Source organism: Oncorhynchus mykiss, chromosome 8, assembly GCF_013265735.2.
Source record: "Oncorhynchus mykiss isolate Arlee chromosome 8, USDA_OmykA_1.1, whole genome shotgun sequence".
NCBI classification, from domain to species: Eukaryota; Metazoa; Chordata; class Actinopteri; order Salmoniformes; family Salmonidae; genus Oncorhynchus; species Oncorhynchus mykiss.
The window spans coordinates 63988221-64007415 of NC_048572.1; the positions used below are offsets into that span (position 1 = coordinate 63988221).

The 19195-nt window shown below is 47.2% G+C and overlaps 1 protein-coding gene across 8 annotated transcripts in view; it reads right to left on the reverse strand.

Annotated features, from left to right (window-relative positions):
- The window catches only part of LOC110530324 (E3 ubiquitin-protein ligase RNF220), a 171952-nt gene that overhangs the window by 2892 nt on the left and 149865 nt on the right, over nucleotides 1-19195 (reverse strand). For 4 of the 8 annotated variants that reach the window (XM_036985963.1, XM_036985962.1, XM_036985961.1 and 1 more), the window contains 6 exons: nucleotides 18240-18423; nucleotides 18065-18120; nucleotides 17818-17932; nucleotides 10817-10925; nucleotides 8476-8676; nucleotides 8151-8225 (listed from right to left, as the gene is read on the reverse strand). In XM_036985963.1, the coding sequence (XP_036841858.1) occupies nucleotides 8151-8225; nucleotides 8476-8676; nucleotides 10817-10925; nucleotides 17818-17932; nucleotides 18065-18120; nucleotides 18240-18423 (740 nt within the window). The remainder of the gene's footprint in view (nucleotides 1-8150; nucleotides 8226-8475; nucleotides 8677-10816; nucleotides 10926-17817; nucleotides 17933-18064; nucleotides 18121-18239; nucleotides 18424-19195) is intronic. The other 4 variants (XM_036985966.1, XM_036985965.1, XM_036985964.1 and 1 more) reach the window with 1 other exon arrangement.

The following is a 19195-nucleotide window of genomic DNA, read 5'->3' on the forward strand; positions in this document are numbered from 1 at the left end:
GGAAACATGCTTTGGGGCTGTTTTTCTGCAAAGGGACCAGGACGACTGATCCGTGTAAAGGAAAGAATGAATGGGGCCATGTATCATGAGATTTTGAGTGACAACCTCCTTCCATCAGCAAGGGCATTGAAGATGAAACGTGGCTGGGTCTTTTAGCATGACAATGATCACAAACACACCGCCCAGGCAACGAAGGAGTGGCTTTGTAAGAAGCATTTCAAGGTCCTGGAGTGGCCTAGCCAGTCTCCAGATCTCAACCCCATAGAAAATCTTTGGAGGGAGTTGAAAGTCCGTGTTGCCCAGCAACAGCCCCAAAACATCACTGCTCTAGAGGAGATCTGCATGGAGGAATGGGCCAAAATACCAGCAACAGTGTGTGAAAACCTTGTGAAGACTTACAGAAAACGTTTGACCTCTGTCATTGCCAACAAAGGGTATATAACAAAGTATTGAGATACACTTTTGATATTGACCAAATACTTATTTTGCAAATACATTATCTGGATTTTTTTTTCTGTCATAGTTGAAGTGTACCTATGATGAAAATGACAGGCCTCTCATCTTTTGAAGTGGGAGAACTTGCACAATTGGTGGCTGACTAAATACTTTTTTGCCCCACTGTATGTACTTAACATGTGTAAATACGTGTATGAACATAAGATTCAACAACTGAGACATAACTGAACAAGTTCCACAGACGTGACTAACAGAAATTGAATAATGTGTCATTGAACAAATGGGGGGTCAAAATCAAAAGTAACAGCCAGTATCTGGTGTGGCCACCAGAGTACTGCAGTTAAGTACTGCAGTGCATCTCCTCATGGACTGCACCAGATTTGCTAGGTCGTGCTGTGAGATGTTAGCCCACTCTTCCACCAAGGCACCTGCAAGTTCCAGGACATTTCTGGGAGGAATGGCCGTAGCCCTCACCCTCTGATCCAACAGGTCCCAGACGTGCTCAATGGGATTGAGATTCGGTCTCTTCGCTGGCCATGGCAGAACACTGACATTCCTGTCTTGCAGGAAATAACACACAGAACGAGCAGTATGGCTGGAGGCATTGTCATGCTGGAGGGTCATGTCAGGATGAGCCTGCAGGAAGGGTACCACATGAGGGAGGAGGATGTCTTCCCTGTAACGCACAGCGTTGAGATTGCCTGCAATGACAACAAGCTCAGTCCGATGATGCTGTGACACACCGCCCCAGACCATGACAGACCCTCCACCTACAAATCAATCCCGCTCCAGAGTACAGGCCTCGGTGTAACGCTCATTCCTTCGATGATAAACGCGAATCCGACCATCACCCTTGGTGAGACAAAACCGTGACTCGTTGGTGAAGAGCACTTTTCCCCAATCCTGTCTGGTCCAGCGACGGTGGGTGTGTGTCCATAGGTGACGTTGTTGCCAGTGATGTCTGGTGAGGACCTGCCTACAATAGGCCTACAAGCCCTCAGTCCAGCCTCTCTCACCCTATTGCGGACAGTCTGAGCACTGATGGAGGGATTGTGCGTTCCTGGTGTAACTCGGGCAGTTGCTGTTGCCATCCTGTACCTGTCCCGCAGGTGTGATGTTCGGATGTACCGATCCTGTGCAGGTGTTGTTACACAAGGTCTGCCACTGCGAGGACAATCAGCTGTCCGTCCTCTCACTGTAGCGCTGTCGAAGACGTCTCACAGTACGGACATTGCAATTTATTGCCTTGGCCACATTTGCAGTCCTCATGCCTTGCAGCATGCCTAAGGCACATTCATGCAGATGAGCAGGGACCCTGGGCATCTTTATTTTGGTGCTTTTCAGAGTAAGTAGAAAGGCATCTTTAGTGTCCAAAGTTTTCATAACTGTGACCTTAATTTCCTACCATCTGTAAGCTGTTCTTGTCTTAATGACCGTTCCACAGGTGCATTAATTGTTTATGGTTCATTGAACAAGCATGGGAAACAGTGTTTAAGCCCTTCACAATGAAGATCTGTGAAGTTATTTGGATTCTTACAAATTATATTTGAAAGACAGAGTCCTGAAAAAGGGACATTTCTTTTTTTGCTGAGTTTAGATCAAAACAACCACATCAGTACAGAACGGGTATAAAACCACATTCAGCCAGTGTATCAATCCCCACACATGCCTCCGTCAGTGACAGATGGCCTACAGTGGAGCATCAAAGCCTGCTCATCATCCTGTTCCAAGGTTCCTGCTCTTCTCTCTCCCACTTTGAATCACTGCCATCTCCTATAAAGCTGTGTACAGGGTGTAATTAAAAGGCAATGGGTGCAGGAGCTGAGAGCAGGGCAAGGTGAGCTGTGTGGTCTCTCCTCTCTCTCTGTGCCACACGAGGTGCTGCTGCCCCGAGTGGAGAGAGAGACGGGCGTCTGCCACGGCAGGAGGGAGGGCTGCCACACAACCATACAGTCTGCCAACCGAGCCATCTAACTGGGCCCTGATTCACAAACACTTCTTACGCAACAACTTCTTTTTTCTTCGGAAACTTAAGTGCAATTCCTCAACAATATCTTAAGATATGATATTCTTATGAACTTCTCAAATATTTTCTTACAAGATGTTTGTTGCTAGGCAACCAATTTAGCTAGCTATCTAGCTAGCAATGGCAATCTCATTAACATATTTCATACTGAAATGACTGTTCTAAAACATCTTCTTGGGTTTAAAATAATCAATACAGAAACTTTGTGAGTGAATTAAACATGTTCAGTTGCTTTCATGAGCCTATTCTCTCACTGCCCAGAGTTTATGACAACGGTTTAGCTATCTTGGAAGTAAGAACAAATCCAAGAAATGTACACTGCTCAAAAAAATAAAAAAGGGAACACCTAAACAACACAATGTAACTCCAAGTCAATCACACTTCTGTGAAATCAAACTGTCCACTTAGGAAGCAACACTGATTGACAATACATTTCACATGCTGTTGTGCAAATGGTATAGACAACAGGTGGATATTATATGCAATTAGAAAAGACACCCCCAATAAAGGAGTGGTTCTGCAGGTGGTGACCACAGACCACTTCTCAGTTCCTATGCTTCCTGGCTGATGTTTTGGTCACTTTTGAATGCTGGCGGTGCTTTCACTCTAGTGGTAGCATGAGACGGAGTCTACAACCCACACAAGTGGCTCAGGTAGTGCAGCTCATCCAGGATGGCACATCAATGCGAGCTGTGGCAAGAAGGTCTGCTGTGTCTGTCAGCGTAGTGTCCAGAGCATGGAGGCGCTACCAGGAGACAGGCCAGTACATCAGGAGACGTGGAGGAGGCCGTAGGAGGGCAACAACCCAGCACCAGGACCGCTACCTCCGCCTTTGTGCAAGGAGGAGCAGGAGGAGCACTGCCAGAGCCCTGCAAAATGACCTCAAGCAGGCCACAAATGTGCATGTGTCTGCTCAAACGGTCAGAAACAGACTCCATGAGGGTGGTATGAGGGCCCAACGTCCACAGGTGGGGGTTGTGCTTACAGCACAACACCGTGCAGGACGTTTGGCATTTCCCAGAGAACACCAAGATTGGCAAATTCGCCACTGGCGCCCTGTGCTCTTCACAGATGAAAACAGGTTCACACTGAGCACATGTGACAGACGTGACAGTCTGGAGACACCGTGGAGAACGTTCTGCTGCCTGCAACATCCTCCAGCATGACCGGTTTGGCGGTGGGTCAGTCATGGTCTGGGGTGGCATTTCTTTGGGGGGCCGCACAGCCCTCGATGTGCTCGCCAGAGGTAGCCTGACTGCCATTAGGTACCGAGATGAGATCCTCAGACGCCTTGTGAGACCATATGCTGGTGCGGTTGCCCCTGGGTTCCTCCTAATGCAAGACAATGCTAGACCTCATGTGGCTGGAGTGTGTCAGCAGTTCTTGCAAGAGGTAAGGCATTGATGCTATGGACTGGCCCGCCCGTTCCCCAGACCTGAATCCAATTGAGCACCTCTGGGACATCATGTCTCGCTCCATCCACCACAGACTGTCCAGGAGTTGGCGGATGCTTTAGTCCAGGTCTGGGAGGAGATCCCTCAGGAGACCATCCGCCACCTCATGAGGAGCATGCCCAGGCGTTGTAGGGAGGTCATACAGGCACGTGGAGGCCACACACACTACTGAGCCTCATTTTTACTTGTTTTAAGGACATTACCGTAATTTCCGGACTATAAGCCGCTACTTTTTTCCCACGCTTTGAGCCTCGCGGTTTATACAATGACGCGGCTAATTTATGGATTTTTCCCGCTTTCACAAGATTCATGCCTCCAAAAAACTGAGCACCGTCACATAATGTGACGTAAATTGAGCGCGCTCAAACTTCCCATCATTCTGATTACGGTAGTCATTTTGTCACCCTCATCATGGCAAAGACACAGATAAATGCATATGATGCAGCTTTCAAGTTGAAGGCGATCGATCTGGCTGTTGGAAAAGGAAATAGAGCTGTTGCACGGGAGCTTGGCCTTAATGAGTCGATGATAAGACGTTGGAAACAGCAGCGTGAGGAACTGACTCAGTGCAAAAAGACAACAAAAGCTTTTAGAGGGAAGAAAAGCAGATGGCCCGAACTAGAAAATGAGCTTGACGACTGGGTCAACACACAGAGAGCAGACGGCCGAGGTGTTTCAACTGTGCAGATCTGACTGAAAGCCAAAACAATCGCCACGGCAATGAAGTTTGAGGATTTTAGAGGTGGACCATCGTGGTGTCTAACATTTATGAGACGTAAAGGCCTGTCCATCAGGGTACAGACGAGTCTGTGTCAGCAGCTCCCTCCCGACTACGAGGAAAAAGTTTCAAACTTCCGCAAATTCACTGATGCAAAGATAGAGGAGCATTCCATCGGCCCGCACGACATCATAAATATGGATGAGGTTCCTCTGACGTTTGACCTGCCTCTCACTCGGACTGTCAACAGGAAAGGCGAATCATCCGTCAAGCTGAAAACAACTGGGCATGAAAAAACGCACTTCACCTGTGTTCTGAGCTGCACGGCATCGGGAGAAAAGCTTCCACCAATGTTCATTTTTAAACGCATGACGATGCCAAAAGAAAAATTCCAGAGAGGAATTGTTATGAAAGTCAACAAGAAAGGATGGATGACGGAAGGCCTAATGCATGAATGGCATACGGAGTGTTACGGAAAGCGACCGGGAGGATTCTTTCACAAAAACAAGGCATTGCTCGTGTTGGACAGCATGAGGGTCCACATAACAGATTCTGTGAAAGAAGCCATCAAGAGGACAAACTCAATTCCAGCTGTGATTCCTGGGGGCACAACAAAGTATTTGCAGCCACTCGACATCAGTGTAAATCGTGCATTTAAGGTGGCGCTCCGTGTTCAGTGGGAGGCTTGGATGACAAGTGGGGAGAAATCCTTCACTAAAACGGGCCGCATGCGAAGAGCCACTTATGGTCAAGTCTGCCAGTGGATCCTGACAGCGTGGAGCATTGTCAAAAAATCCACTATCATCAACGGGTTTCGAAAGGCTGGACTGCTGCGTGTTGTTAAGGGCAGTTCAGCTGGGAATTTGCCTCCGGATGAAAGTGACGAGAGCGACAATGAAAACGATCCAACATCGGATGAAGCAATTCTGAGGCTATTCAACTCCGACACCGAAGGAGATGACTTCAGTGGTTTCAGTGCACAGGAGGAGGAAGATAGTGACCAATGACTTTATTGGTAGGCTACTGTTTAATTTTTGTAACAAGCCGTGTTTCGTTAAAGCCTATTTATTTTTGTTACAAGCCGTGTTTCGTTTAAAGGCTGTGTAAAGTTAATTTGTTTCAATGTACCGGTAGGCACCTGCGGCTTATGGACATGTGCGGCTTATTTATGTAAAAAATACATATATTTTTTTAAATCAGTGGGTGCGGCTTAAATTCAGGTGCGCTTAATAGTCCAGAAATTACAGTACATCAAAGTTGGATCAGCCTGTAGTGTGGTTTTCCACTTTAATTTTGAGTGTGACTCCAAATCCAGACCTCCATGGGTTGATAAATTTGATTTAATAATAATTTTTGTGTGATTTTGTTGTCAGCACATTCAACTATGTAAAGAAAAAAGTATTTAATAAGAATATTTCATTCATTCAGATCTAGGATGTGTTATTTTAGTGTTCCCTTTATTTTTTTGAGCAGTGTATTTTCAAGAATTAGATTTATCTTTTTGCTTAAGGAGAAGCATAAGAAATAGCGCAATAACATTTCCAATAACCTTTTTGAGGAATAGCAACTTTGCTTTACTTTCTCCATAAGTCTATAGTTAAGTAAAAAATGCAGTTAAGAAGAAATGTCTTAAGGTTTTGTGAATCTGGGCCCTGAACACTTACCCTGGCATGTATCCGACCTGTGTTCAAATTTGTTTTCTTTCAAATATTTTGAGCGTTTGATTGAGCCTGCCAAGTGTCATCTAGCTGAACGCCTCCCCCTACAAGTGCTGACATACCACCAGCTCAAAACACGAAAGACATGTAGACTACCAGCTTTCACTGGTCTCCTGTCACTGTCTCATTAACAAGAAAGAGAAATGAGAGTTATGGGGAAGGTTACTGGAGCCACACTGTGAAGGGGTATAGTCTACTACCAGTGTTTGTGCTCAGAGTGAGAGTCAACTTCCAGCACACAGGGAGGGACCTGTGTATGTAAAGTCAGAGGCACTCCCTGACTGATCTGGCTAACGGTTCTAGTCAGAGTATGCAGAGGACACAGAGTTCATACACTGATCCCTGACACACTGATGTGGTGGGCTGGGTTAGCCCTGTGTGTGTGTAAACCTGAGTGCACAGGGTCAGGCCCTGGCTTGCAGAAAGGGGTAAATAAATCTTTGCCAGACAAGGGAGCACACAGCTGTAAGCAAACAGTGGAGTCTCTGTGCTGCCAGAAGCAGGAGTCGGGGGGCAGCTGGGGGCCCGAGCAGCTCTCACACCACGGTGCAAAGAGGATTTGTGGCTCCCAACAAGTTTGCTCATGTCTAGAAATGACCAGGCTAAGAAGATGGTGGATGGCCTTGAGTAGAGGTGGTCTCCATAACAGCAGCATGCAGTAACACAAAAACTGTTAGGGAGTCTTGGACCAAGCCCAAACTCGTTGTCTTCACAGCCTACAGGTTCATTTTGAAAGTGAATAAAATCAGACACACTAGCTACCGTACCAGCTGCCTTCTTATATACTAAGAACCCCCCCCTTCACCCCCGTCCTCTACCCTGCACCCTGGCTCCAATGACAACCAGGTTCCTACATCTCTTCTCTTTACACAAAGAAATGACGGCAGGTCCTTTCTTTCGTTTCTTCATATAGAATGAAAGAGTTACCTGATCTTAATGAGCCTGGTGTACGGTGTGGCCATAAAAAAGGTCGGATGGTTACACGCTTTTACTTGGATCAATATGAGGGGAGCCCTGAAGCACAACGCTTGTATTGCTGTCTTCGGGCAACATTTGAATGCCCACATTAGGAACAAGCTGCTGCAGCAGGCACACATTTATTATCCACCCATCAGACTTCCCCTTCCACCACACAGCAGCATATTTAATATATTGGGTATTGGAGGAGGATGAGGGGGGCTGACCTGTGGCTGGGAAACATTTTCTTACGAATTGCTTCCGTGTGTAGTAGCAAAAAACAGGAGGAGAGGATGAGGAGGGAGTGCCTTAGTGACAACAAATCCTCCCCAAAACATACAGCAGAGATCTTGGAGGTTTCCCTGCCTGGTTGGGCCTACTGTACTATACAATAAGGGTTCATGAGTTAGGTGGGACTCACTACTGTGTTTGTAAAGAGAGGAGAAGAGGTACTTACACCCTTGTGGTCAGATGCGACAAAATTGTCTAAATAATTTACTTAATTATCCAAAGCTTCCACTGGCTAATCACTGACCAACGACCAAATTAGAAAAAATGAACAACAAAACAATAGCTCAAGAGTGTGTGTGTGTTAAGTTTGTGTGTTTACACCTAAGAGGGTATAATTCAGAGGTTAGAGTAGACCTCTTTGTTTCAGGGTTGTGTGTGTGTGTGTGTGTGTGTGTGTGTGAAGTGGGATGTTCACTCACTATGAAACTGTTCTATAATCAGTGGCTGTAATGTGATGAAGTAGTGTTGCCATGCAACAGCAGTGTTGTGATGTGTTGTGGAGGCTGGGTGGATTGGTGTTGGGTGCTCACCAGAGTCCTGAGCCAGCATTCCTCACAGTGGACGTGCCAGCACTGGATGGAGGTGAGGGGCATCGTGTACGAGTCCTGCCACAAGGGGGAGACAGAACATTAGCATAAGAGTTTAAAGGGGAACTGTGTGGACTGACACAAATGGACACAAACGCACGGTTGCAGGCACACACGGCACAACACTGGACAAGTCTTGACGAACGACGGCACCAAACCAAAGCACCAGGCAGCACAGCTAGAAGCACAGGCATCGAGGAGAGAGGCGGCCAGCCCAGCGAGCAGACGGGCAGAGGGAAGGAGGGTGGATGAGCACAGAGAGCCTTACCCTCCGGAGCGGGAGCAGCCGTTTAATCCCGCCGCCGCTGCAGCCCATAACGTAGCCTCTATACAAACAGTAAATGCTCAGCGGCGGGAGGGGCTTTGAGCTCTCAGCAACCCGCCTCTCATTTGGCGCTGTTACCGCGAGGGCCCGCCCCCATTGGCCCAGATTCTTGTCTTCAGCCCTGTCTGTTTGGAATCTCTTCCTCTGTAGGGAAGTACAGAGGGGGCACTGCTGAGCACTAGAATGTGGCGGACTACAAAGCATAGAAAGAAACGGGTATGGACGGACTGGACGGACACCGACACATGCACTCACACACACAACATCAGGCGGCACTGGAGAGAGAGGCCAATAAGAGTTTCTGTTGCAGTTCTTGTGATGTGTTTGAGACTTGTGGCAGGCTCTGGTCAAAATAAGCTATAGATCATTTTACAGGCCAGAATATGCTCTTTGTATGAAATGTACTGAAACAGAACAGGGAACACTGAATGTGAAGATGATGTGAAATCCAATGCCTCCATCTAGTGTCCAGTTCCATAAAGCAACAGTAGGAGGTGGTAGAGATTCACTGACAAGAACCTGCTGAGGTGGTCTGCCTGTATGATGCTTTAACGAGTGTTCGGATAACACAGACTACAAACAAACTCCTTGACGAGCTTGTAGAGAAAGATCCTCAACTCTACTGCCTAACAAGCCCATGCCACTTTGTGTTTCAAAATGAGTGATGAGGTGTAAGCAGTCAAATATAACTCCTGACCAACTGTTGGTGGGTTAGACTTTCAGGTCATTGCATAGGCTATTTCCTCACCCTTCTAAAAAATGAGAACAAAACCTAGTCAACAAACAGGTGTGAAGAGCTTCTTCACTCCTCAGCCTGGCTGAGTGAGATTTGTGACGGGAGGAAAAGACAGTAATGACGAATGAGCTTTACGATGGTCACCGGAGGGCAGGAGTTATCAATATGCATCCATTCTCCTCTCCTGTCTGTCACCCCGGGGCTGAGACAACCTTTAGGAGGGGCAGGCGTCAGTAATTGCTTGCTTTTCACAGAGTCGTGGGCCCGGGCCGGGGCCAGGGAGCAGGGGTTGCCAAGGCATCTGGCATCTTCACTCATTCTGCAGGGTGATAGGATGGCAGGGTGGGTGGGGTCTAAGTACCACCACAACACACTCTCAGGAACACCTCTGAAAGGATTCTGATTGGTCAGGTGTGAGGTGTTGTTAATCCATGTTGTCTGATTCTCTCTCAGACCAGAACAGCTGAGCCAGTCATTAGGGACATGACAGATAATCAACTCTCAAGGAAGTGGATGCATTGATGGATGTCAATCACCAAGGTGACCATCAATAACTAAAAGAGAGGAGTTAATTTTGGAAGGGGGGGTCAATAAGTTATAATGAACCATCAGTTGAAATGGTCAGAGAAAGTCCTCAAAGCTGCAGGGTGGTAATTGGCCAATTCAATGGGATGGTTCCAACTGGGGCTCCAAAGTTTACGACAGTTGGTGCAACAGAATCTCTCTGACACACACATCAGGGGGCAGGGAGGGAGGAGGGCTGACTTTCAGGCCATGCAAGAATCACTTCAACCACCAGACAGTAGACGTCAACACAAAGTCTCTGCCTGCACACCACAAAACTGCATCCATAATGGCACACTAGTCGCTATATAGTGCACTACTTTTGACCAAAAAGTAGCACTCTATTGAGGGCTTCCCGAGTGGCGCAGTGGTTTAAGGCCACTAGAGATTCTGGTTTCAAGTCCAGGCTCTGTAGCAGCCGGCCACGACCGGGAGACCTATGCGGCGGCGCACAATTGGCCCAGCGTCATCCGGGTTAGGGGAGGGTTTGGCCGGCAGGGATGTCCTTGTCTCAACGTGCACTAGTGACTCCTGTGGCGGGCCGGGAGCAGAGCACGCTGACACGGTCGCTAGGTGTATGGCGTTTCCTCCGACACATTGGTGCGGCCGGCGTCCGGGTTAAATGGGCATTGTGTCAAGGAGCAGTACGGCTTGGCTGGGTTGTGTTTCAGAAGACACACGGCACTCGGCTTTCGCCTCTCCAGAGTCCGTACGGGAGTTGCAGTGATGAGAAGGCTAACTACCAATTGCATACCATGAAAATGGGAGGAAAATAAAGGGGTAAAAAATCAATTTAAAAAAGTTTATAAAAAAGTAGCGCTCTAAAAGGGGAATAGGGTGCCATTTGGGAGGCAACCCAAGAGTTGGTATACTAGTGGATGGGCGGGTTGCTTAGGTTCAAAAACTCTTATGGTAGACATGCATAGAGACAGAGAGAAAAGCACATTGATGGCCAGAGAAGAAAGGAGTGTGGTGGTTCCTTACCATGCAGATGAGACACTTATATCTGTCCCCTCGGAGGATCTGTTTCTCCAGCTCCCGGATACGAGCCTTTAGTGCTTCGAACGTGGTGGCTGTCGAGCCCTCTGTGATCCTGTAAAGAAGAAAAGCTGGGGTTGGGTCACAGTGACACTCAAAGAGAAAGGATCAGTACAATTACATAATGGAATCTCTTGTTTTAACTCTTCGGTAGCAGCACTGCAGGGATGCAGAGGCCAAGGTATTTTGGTGGCCATTTTATACGTTATCATTCTTAATCTTCTACCTCAGTCCCAGTATCTGAATTGCTTTGAGATTGTTCCTGGTCAAGTTTTTCATTCAGTCCTTACTTGTCAGGACACCGACACTGTGCATGACATGTCCCTATTTAACAGCTGTCTATCTGTCTGTATCCTCCCAGGTCCTATCCCCACACTGACTGATCCAAGATTTACAGCTCCCTCCCCTCTCAGGCCCTCCACTAAATATCCCCTGATTAATGCCCCTGCCTGGAGAATGTACATTTAAAACTGTCCTGCAGCATATGAACGAGCAGTAACTAAGTCAATACGGCCATCAGTGATTAGCCGGGACGCGGCGCTGGCCAGATGTTTATGGTGATCCGCTCATTTTCCAGCCAGATGGAGCGCTGATCTACAATATTGATTTACTATTGGACCAGCTCTCAGCGGGAGGCAGAGCGCTCCCCCACTCCGATTAGTGGTCGGTCGGAGGGCCCATTGCCTCGGCTATCTATGGCTTCATTTATTATACTACCGGCCTTGTGTGGTTGTTCAATGAGGAGTGAGGGCTCTGAGGACCACATACACAGTACAGGAGAAGAGAAAGACAGGCTACTTACCTAGGGTGATCGCTACATTGAATAAAGCACTGTTTTTGTCTTTTCATATAGAGATACTCACACCAATGTCATGTTTTCTTAACAGAAGGACGCATCATTTGAGTTAAGCCGAATATGACTTCAAGACCTTGAATGTTCCTTTGTCTCCTGTTAGTCCAATAAAATGCAGCTGATTGTGACTCAAGTCAACTTGAAACTCGTTTGACTGGACAGAGAGACCTTGGCTACAGAAAGGAGAGGCCAGTCATTGTCTCCTGTCCTGTGACACCACGGCCATAAAGCTTTAAAATCTCCTCTTATTAGTGAGGAGCTTGTAAAAATGCATTTAGTCTTGATTAGCGTGCCTGCTTATAAAGCAGCCCCAGAAGCGCTGTCCTCCGTAGCATGCTGTTTTCCCTTTTAACAGCTTCATAAATCCCTGCAGTGGTTCACTCAACCAACACTGTCATTGGGCCGCACGGAGTAAAACTTTACCCTATAAAGACCAACCCTTCTCTTGTCTTTCTCAGACACGAGGCGGGTTGACAATGAATATTCATTTAGCCAGTGATTTATAAGAAACCACATTCTAAAAGTTATTTAATTCCCTCGTGCAATAAAAGGGGGTTTTAATCTTTTTTTATGTGGAGGCCTGAGCAATTGGAAAGATGGATGGTGGACCAGAGTGGGGGTGTGTGCCCCTGGTTTACTACACACTAGGCAGAGGGGACTGGATTACCTCACCAGGCTGAAAGTAATCAACCATTTGATGACTGTATCAGGGGGGGGGCAACCCTAACCCAACCACAAACAGGCAGGCTGGCTGGACATCAGGCATGCACTGCATTACTAAACTGGATGATAGCAATTATTAGTATCTATATACCACTCTCAACATACCTTGACATAATGACTCCCTGTCATTGTCACGTCACAGCTCTACCTCATTGTATTGTCTTCATGGATAGGTAACCGTGTCTTTACTGGGCATAAGCCTGTGTATAAATGATTACAATTCAGCTTGACTGGTAAAGGAAGACGGTCTACGCAGTTCCCGTTTCGCTAGACTTAGACGCCAAACTACTATCATTTGTAACGCTACACCTCAAAAATCCATGCTATGATAGTGGCTTATAATATACCAAACAACCTGTGCTTAAACTTGAAATGATTTATAAGATGAGTTATTGGCTATACGTTATGCTAAGGGAAATACAAGTAAAGTAAACATTGTGGGCATAAAACAGGGCCGTGAATCAGGCCTGGGCTAAGTTTCTGACCACAGTGGGACTCTGTGGGGCACTGAAGCTGTAGTAGCCTTGAGTACAGATAAAACCTTACAAGACTTACAATCTAACCTGAAATACTACATCATGCAAAGAGGAACCTGGCTGCTACACCAGCTCTGTGTAGCTGGGACACTACAGACTACAGGTCTTTGGAGGACTACCTGAGCTTGTGTTCAGAAGGGCACAGAATGGAAAACTCGTTCTCCCAACTGAACACAATCCCTGAAGCAAAAGAAGGGGAAGGTGGGGCCAGAGAACACCTCACTAATATTGAGTTGCACTCCCACCCCTTTTGTCCTGAGAACAGTCTCAATTCGTTGAGGCATGGATTCTACAAGGTGTTGAAAGCGTTCCACAGGGATGCTGGCCGATGTTGACTCCAATGCTTCCCACAGTTGTTTCAAGTTGGCTGGATGTCGAGTGGTGGACCATTCTTGATACACATGGGAAACTGTTGAGCGTGAAAAACCCAGCAGCATTGCAGTTCTTGACACAAACTGGTGCTCTTGACAACTCTTTTTGTCTTGCACATTCAACTGGTCAGTCTATGTCATGGAAAGAGTTTTGTATACTCAGTGTATGTCATCTCAGCGGTGATCCTCCACTCTGACCACTACAGGATGGAAAGCGAGAGAGAGAAAGAAATGGAGAAAGAGGGAGCTCGTCCTTCTTCCCCGTTAAGTGTTCTTTGTTCAGTCTGAATGTGTGCGAGAGGCTTTGCCTCGCGCCCATTTCTCATTTGATTAGCCAGCCTTGCTAGGCTCCCTGCACCCTCCCTCCCCGGGCCTCTGCCCCCCTGCAATCCATCTCCATCAGCCCGTTATCTTCATCTAGCGTCCACCTATATCCCAGCCTTTCATCTCTCAGGCAGGGAGAGAGGCAGGCAAGGAGGGCCAGTGGTGGCCTCCTGAGCACACTACTGGCTGGTGTAATTACAGTTAGATACGGGCAAAAGGGAAGAGGAGAGACCCAGGGGACTGAGAACCTTTTACAATGGGGATTAATCCACGTCCACCTCCTTCCCCATTCACCCATTTCATTCTGTCATCTGTACATACAGCATCTTTGTGTGATAGGACTATGCAAAAATGTACGTGAATTTACAAACCCTCGGAAACTCAAATGTAGATATACAAATAAAAACGTGAATACTGTTGAAGACTAAGATCAAGTCAGAACATAGGTCTAGTTAACAAAACCCACACATTCCAACAAAAATGTAAATGATATCTATGGAGAGTGGGACATCACTATTTTTTTGTTTTTATGTAACCTTTATTTAACTAGGCAAGTCAGTTATGAACAAATTCTTATTTACAATGACTGCCTACTTGTAAAACTCCCCAAACCCGGACAATGCTGGGCCAATTGTGCGCCGCCCTATGGGACTCCCGATCATGGCCAGTTGTGATACAGCCTGGGATCAAACCAGGGTGTGAAGTGACGCCCCTAGCACTGCAGTGCCTTAGACCGCTGCGCCACTCGGGAGACTTACAGTCCATGGCTGCATCAGCTTGGTTAACTAAGGCCTTAACTAAACTGACACCAGAAAATAAAAGTCCCAAATGATTTCTTCAGCTCCAGCCATATGTATGTGAGGAGGGTCTTCGATGGCTATAGGGGGAGAGCTCCTCTCTCTCACAGGGTCCGAAGGGGGAGAGGCAAAGGGAGGGGGTTGGGTAGAGTCACCACATATAAATTGAGGACAGATTCAATTATTTGCGGAGCTACATGGAAATCTCTGCCATTGTTTCAAGTTGAGCATTAAATTTTGCAGCAATCACATTGGCGGCATTGGAAAGCTCATTTATCTTGTTTGGGAACGAGTGGGGCTGGAGACCCCGATGCCAAGAGATCATTACCCATCAGGGATGAGATCAGAGATTTCACTACCGCAAAACGCAAGAGCACACACACACACACACACCGTATCAACGTAATGAAAGGAGACATATCTCGTTTTCATCTGGGATCGAGGGCTGAGAAAGCCATACGCATTTTGCAAACAGCAAAGTTGTTCCTCTGAAATCATTCAATCCCTTCAATTTGGACTCTTTAAAAGGATTCTCACATGAAGTCTCTTTTCCATCAGGAAATTGCCCATAAAACCCTGCATGCCCATTTGTTTTCTAGATTTTGGCACAGAAGTCAGAATGTAACAACGTACAAGCAACATTGTACTGTTGAGGAATGAATGACATCAACTCATGTAATTATTATTTATTCCTTGTCTGGTCTATGACAATAGTAAAAATAATCAAACAGGCTTGTTCCTCCCAATGAGCCAACAGATAGTAAGGAGGGACTGTTAAACTATTATTCCCGGAAGAACCCTTCTCTCGGTGTTTGACAAATGACATCATCTCCCGCCGTATAATACAATACCCTCCCAACATCCTGTGGAACCTGATCAAATAAGGCCTCGTAGAAAACAACGGCAGGCAGAGAGAAAAATGCTAAATATCTGTCAGAAATATAGGTTCAGCTGGAGAGTTACTGTGACTGTCTGTAGATGCATCTTAAATGGCACTATGTAGGGTGCCTAAAATCTAGGCACCCTACATAGTGCACTACGTTTGACTTTCTTTTTCCCCACAGGGCACAATCAAAAGTAGTGCACTATACAGGGAATAGGGTGCCATTTAAAAACACAAAGTCAGTGGCTCCAGAGCAGACTGGTTGGTGAACCTCTCTCTCTCTCTCTCTGCCTGGCTGGTGGAAATATGATATTAAATAAACAGGTGTGTCACGTCTGGAGCAGAGCAGCCGATAGCTAAGCTAATAAAGCTGATTCAGGGGGCAGGCTGGAGGCCCTTCTCATGGCTAAGGTCTATTCTTCCTTCAGTCTGACAACAAGCAAGAGTGATCTATGCCCAGTTTGCCTAACACGCCTAATGCCCCTACTCCTTCATATAATGGCAGAGCGGTATTCTCTCTCTGTGGCGAGTGTGTGTCTGGGTGTGTCTCTGAGGGCACGCATGTGCATGTGTGTATGAGAGGGGAGGCAGAGAGTTTCAACGATGAATCAATCTCCTAAGCCGTCATGCTTCTGGCCTCACCACATAGGGAACAATCCCCCGTCTAGCTTCAAGCTGACACGGACAGACATCTACACACCGCAAACTCACTATTCCTACACACTCCCTTTTGCCTAAACCCCTACACCGTTTTCCTGATGGACACAAGGCTTTCCCTCCCTATCCCTCAGACAGTCACTGTGTTTACATGTCTCGGTTGGTCTGTCTGCCACACAGACAGATCATAATGACGCTGACACAGAGGATGTGCTGATGATGAATTCATCCCCCCACTCTGCACACACACACATTTATCCTGGGTACACACACCTTCAACCAGGGGAGAGGGAGGGAGAGATCGGACCAGATACGTGATCACAGTGCACCGATGAGCCCAGATCATGTCTACGTCCCAAATGGGACCTTATTCCCTTCATGGTGCAATACTTTTCTATGGGCTCTGGTTAAAAGCAGTGCACTATGTAGGGAATAGGGTGGCACCATTTGGGACGCAACCAAGATCAATGCATCTCAAGCTGCTCTGATTATGCACCAGTTCAGTTCTCCAACAGCAGGCTGATATTTAATATGTGGCCAGAACAACTCTACTCCGATAACTGAGCAATGAAGCATTTAGCCTGCCGGAGAGGCAGACAGGCAGGGCAGTCCTGCCAAGAGGACACAGTGGAGTGGAGACGAGTGTGTGTGCGGCTACGGGTGTTAACAGGAAGTAATCGTGTGTGTGGATTTATAAAACACTTGCTACGATGGTACTACTACTACGCACTTCACAGGAAGTCAATGATGATGGCGGCTGAGGGAGAAGAAGAAATGGAGCTGTTTGGCTGCTTTGTTGAAACCAAAACATGAATTTATCTCAGTCAGAGTGAGCAGTGCTGGGGAACTTGACACTGAGGAAAGGAAACAGTCAAATGAAATGTGAGGAAGGGGTGAGAAAGAAGAGAGAGAGATTGTGATGGAAGACAGTTTCCGACCCGTGGCCACATTTAAGATAGGGGTGGAGGAAACTGAAGCAACTGAGCCAAAATGGAGAGCAAGAGGAGGAATATGCCAGACATGCAGAAGCAAGCAATCAACAAAAGTCCCCCCCCTCTCTCCACTAGCTGTGCTACTCTGACCCCAATTACCCATTCAGAGGGGCTGGCCATGCTTCCGGGCACCGCTTGTCGGGGAATATGGATGAGGACACGGAGATGAGGGAATTAGAGAAGCTGCCCTTTACCATGCACAGATTATTCACATTTATCTGGTGCTTGGTAGGGAGGCAGGGGAGACGGTGTTTCTACTACACTAGGAGGTCTGCCAGCCTGCTACTTCTCCCCAGGCCCAGTGTGTGTGTGTATGTGTGTACCACCTTCCACTAAGTGAACACTCCTGGAGGATGGTAGAGCAGCAGCTAGGCAAACAATTCCACATGATTAGGTTGTAATGAATTGGGGAGGTAGCCGGCTAGGTAGCAAAAGGGGGAGGTAGTGTGTGGGGTGATATTAGGATTCCTGCGTGGTGCTGTGTGTCTGGCCCAGTTGGAGCACACAGCTAGAGAGGGGATCAATACGGTGGGACCCTCCTGTGATCAGACCAGGGGATGAAGTGAGACTTCGCTAGATTCATCGCAGGAGGAAAAAATGACCACACAAAATGCATCATTTATGACACAACAGGCCAGTCGTAGGAAGGAAAGAAACGCATCTGAGAGTAATAGAAACGTGATATGAGAGGGCTGGGGGAGGCAGTGGTTGGATTTCAGCCAAGGCAGGTGTGTGTGTGTGTGTGTGTGTGTGTGGAGATGCTTAGGTGGCTGAGAAGAGAGGGTAGGAAGGATGGGGGGGTGATTCTTACTTCTCTATTTCGCTGTTTTTACAGGTCCGGGGCACGTTGGAGGATGAGCAGGCGGCGTTGGGGTCCTGAGGCAGCTGCTGCTTGCTGCTCTCCCCGTTGCTCGTAGAGGGCATCTCTACAGAGAGAGAGAGAGAGAAAGATGGGGAGATATTAGCACCGACCTCAACATTCATCAATACGGTCAAAAAATGTCAATAAGGTAACCATAAATACAGAGGATGACATCTTGTTTCAAGCCTCAACTCACCATCACTGGCCCATTTGGAGAACTCTGGTGTTATTCTGTTGGAAGGCATTCCGCCACTGTAAGAGCAGAAACAAACACAATGCTGTGTCTTGAGAAGAAGCTCAACGCCACAAAGCAGAAGGTGACAATAGAGTAGAGTTTACTAGCGTACAGTAGAGTAGGAGTGAGAACCTACTTCAACACCGCCCCGCGCAGGGCCTCCCGTTCTTTGGCTTCTCCTTGGTCCTCTCCGGAGCAGGGAATGATGTCTGCCTCTGTGTACTGGGCCTTGCCGTACTCCAGCGTGTCGTCTCCATCCACGTCCAGGTCGGCGTCGCTGTCGTGGTTTTCCTTTGTGCTGCACATGGCAAAGCCTGTTCCTGAGGAGAGGGAGGAAGGCGAGAGAGGAGGGGGGCAGCAGAGGTAGGCGTCAGTGTCTAGGCTCTTTCAGACCATGCAACCTTTGTCAATGTTGAGGAGGAAAATGTGTGTAAATACATTCACATTCAATACTTCATTTTTACCAGGGGTACTCAACTACTATTTGGGAAGATCCAGAAATGTTCTAGGTGGCAAAGGTCTGGATGGATAATGTCATTTATCGGCGTAGTAATAAACCCCCACCTTGCGACCCATGCGACCCTAAACTGTTCACACCTCTCTTGTTGGTGGAGAGAACATGTTGCAGTTTTAAAGGTAATTTCCTTCAAATCTACACATTTTTCCATGTCTTATGTGAGTTCATATGAACAAAATCAATGGGGGCCCCCGGGGTCAAGGCCCATGGGCACGTAATCTGACCATGATAACCACAAGATTTAGATAGCTAGAGATGACATTGCAAACTAGGCTACTAGTTGATAAACTGTTATCCAGAGTGACTTACAGTGGTGACAGAGTTGGTGGAGTACCTCTAATTTATCAGCATTTAACACCCCCGTAGTGAGTGAGTGATTTTCATCTGTACTCGTCCCCCGTGGGAATCAAACCCACAACCCTGGCGTTGCAAGTGCCATGCTCTACCAACTGAGCCACACAGGAGCCCATTCTGGGTCCAGATGCATACCACCAGTTGAGTATGCCTGGTATATACTACACAACCTCTGAAACATTCATTTCTGTCATTTCAGATGGGATGACATTGCAAACCAG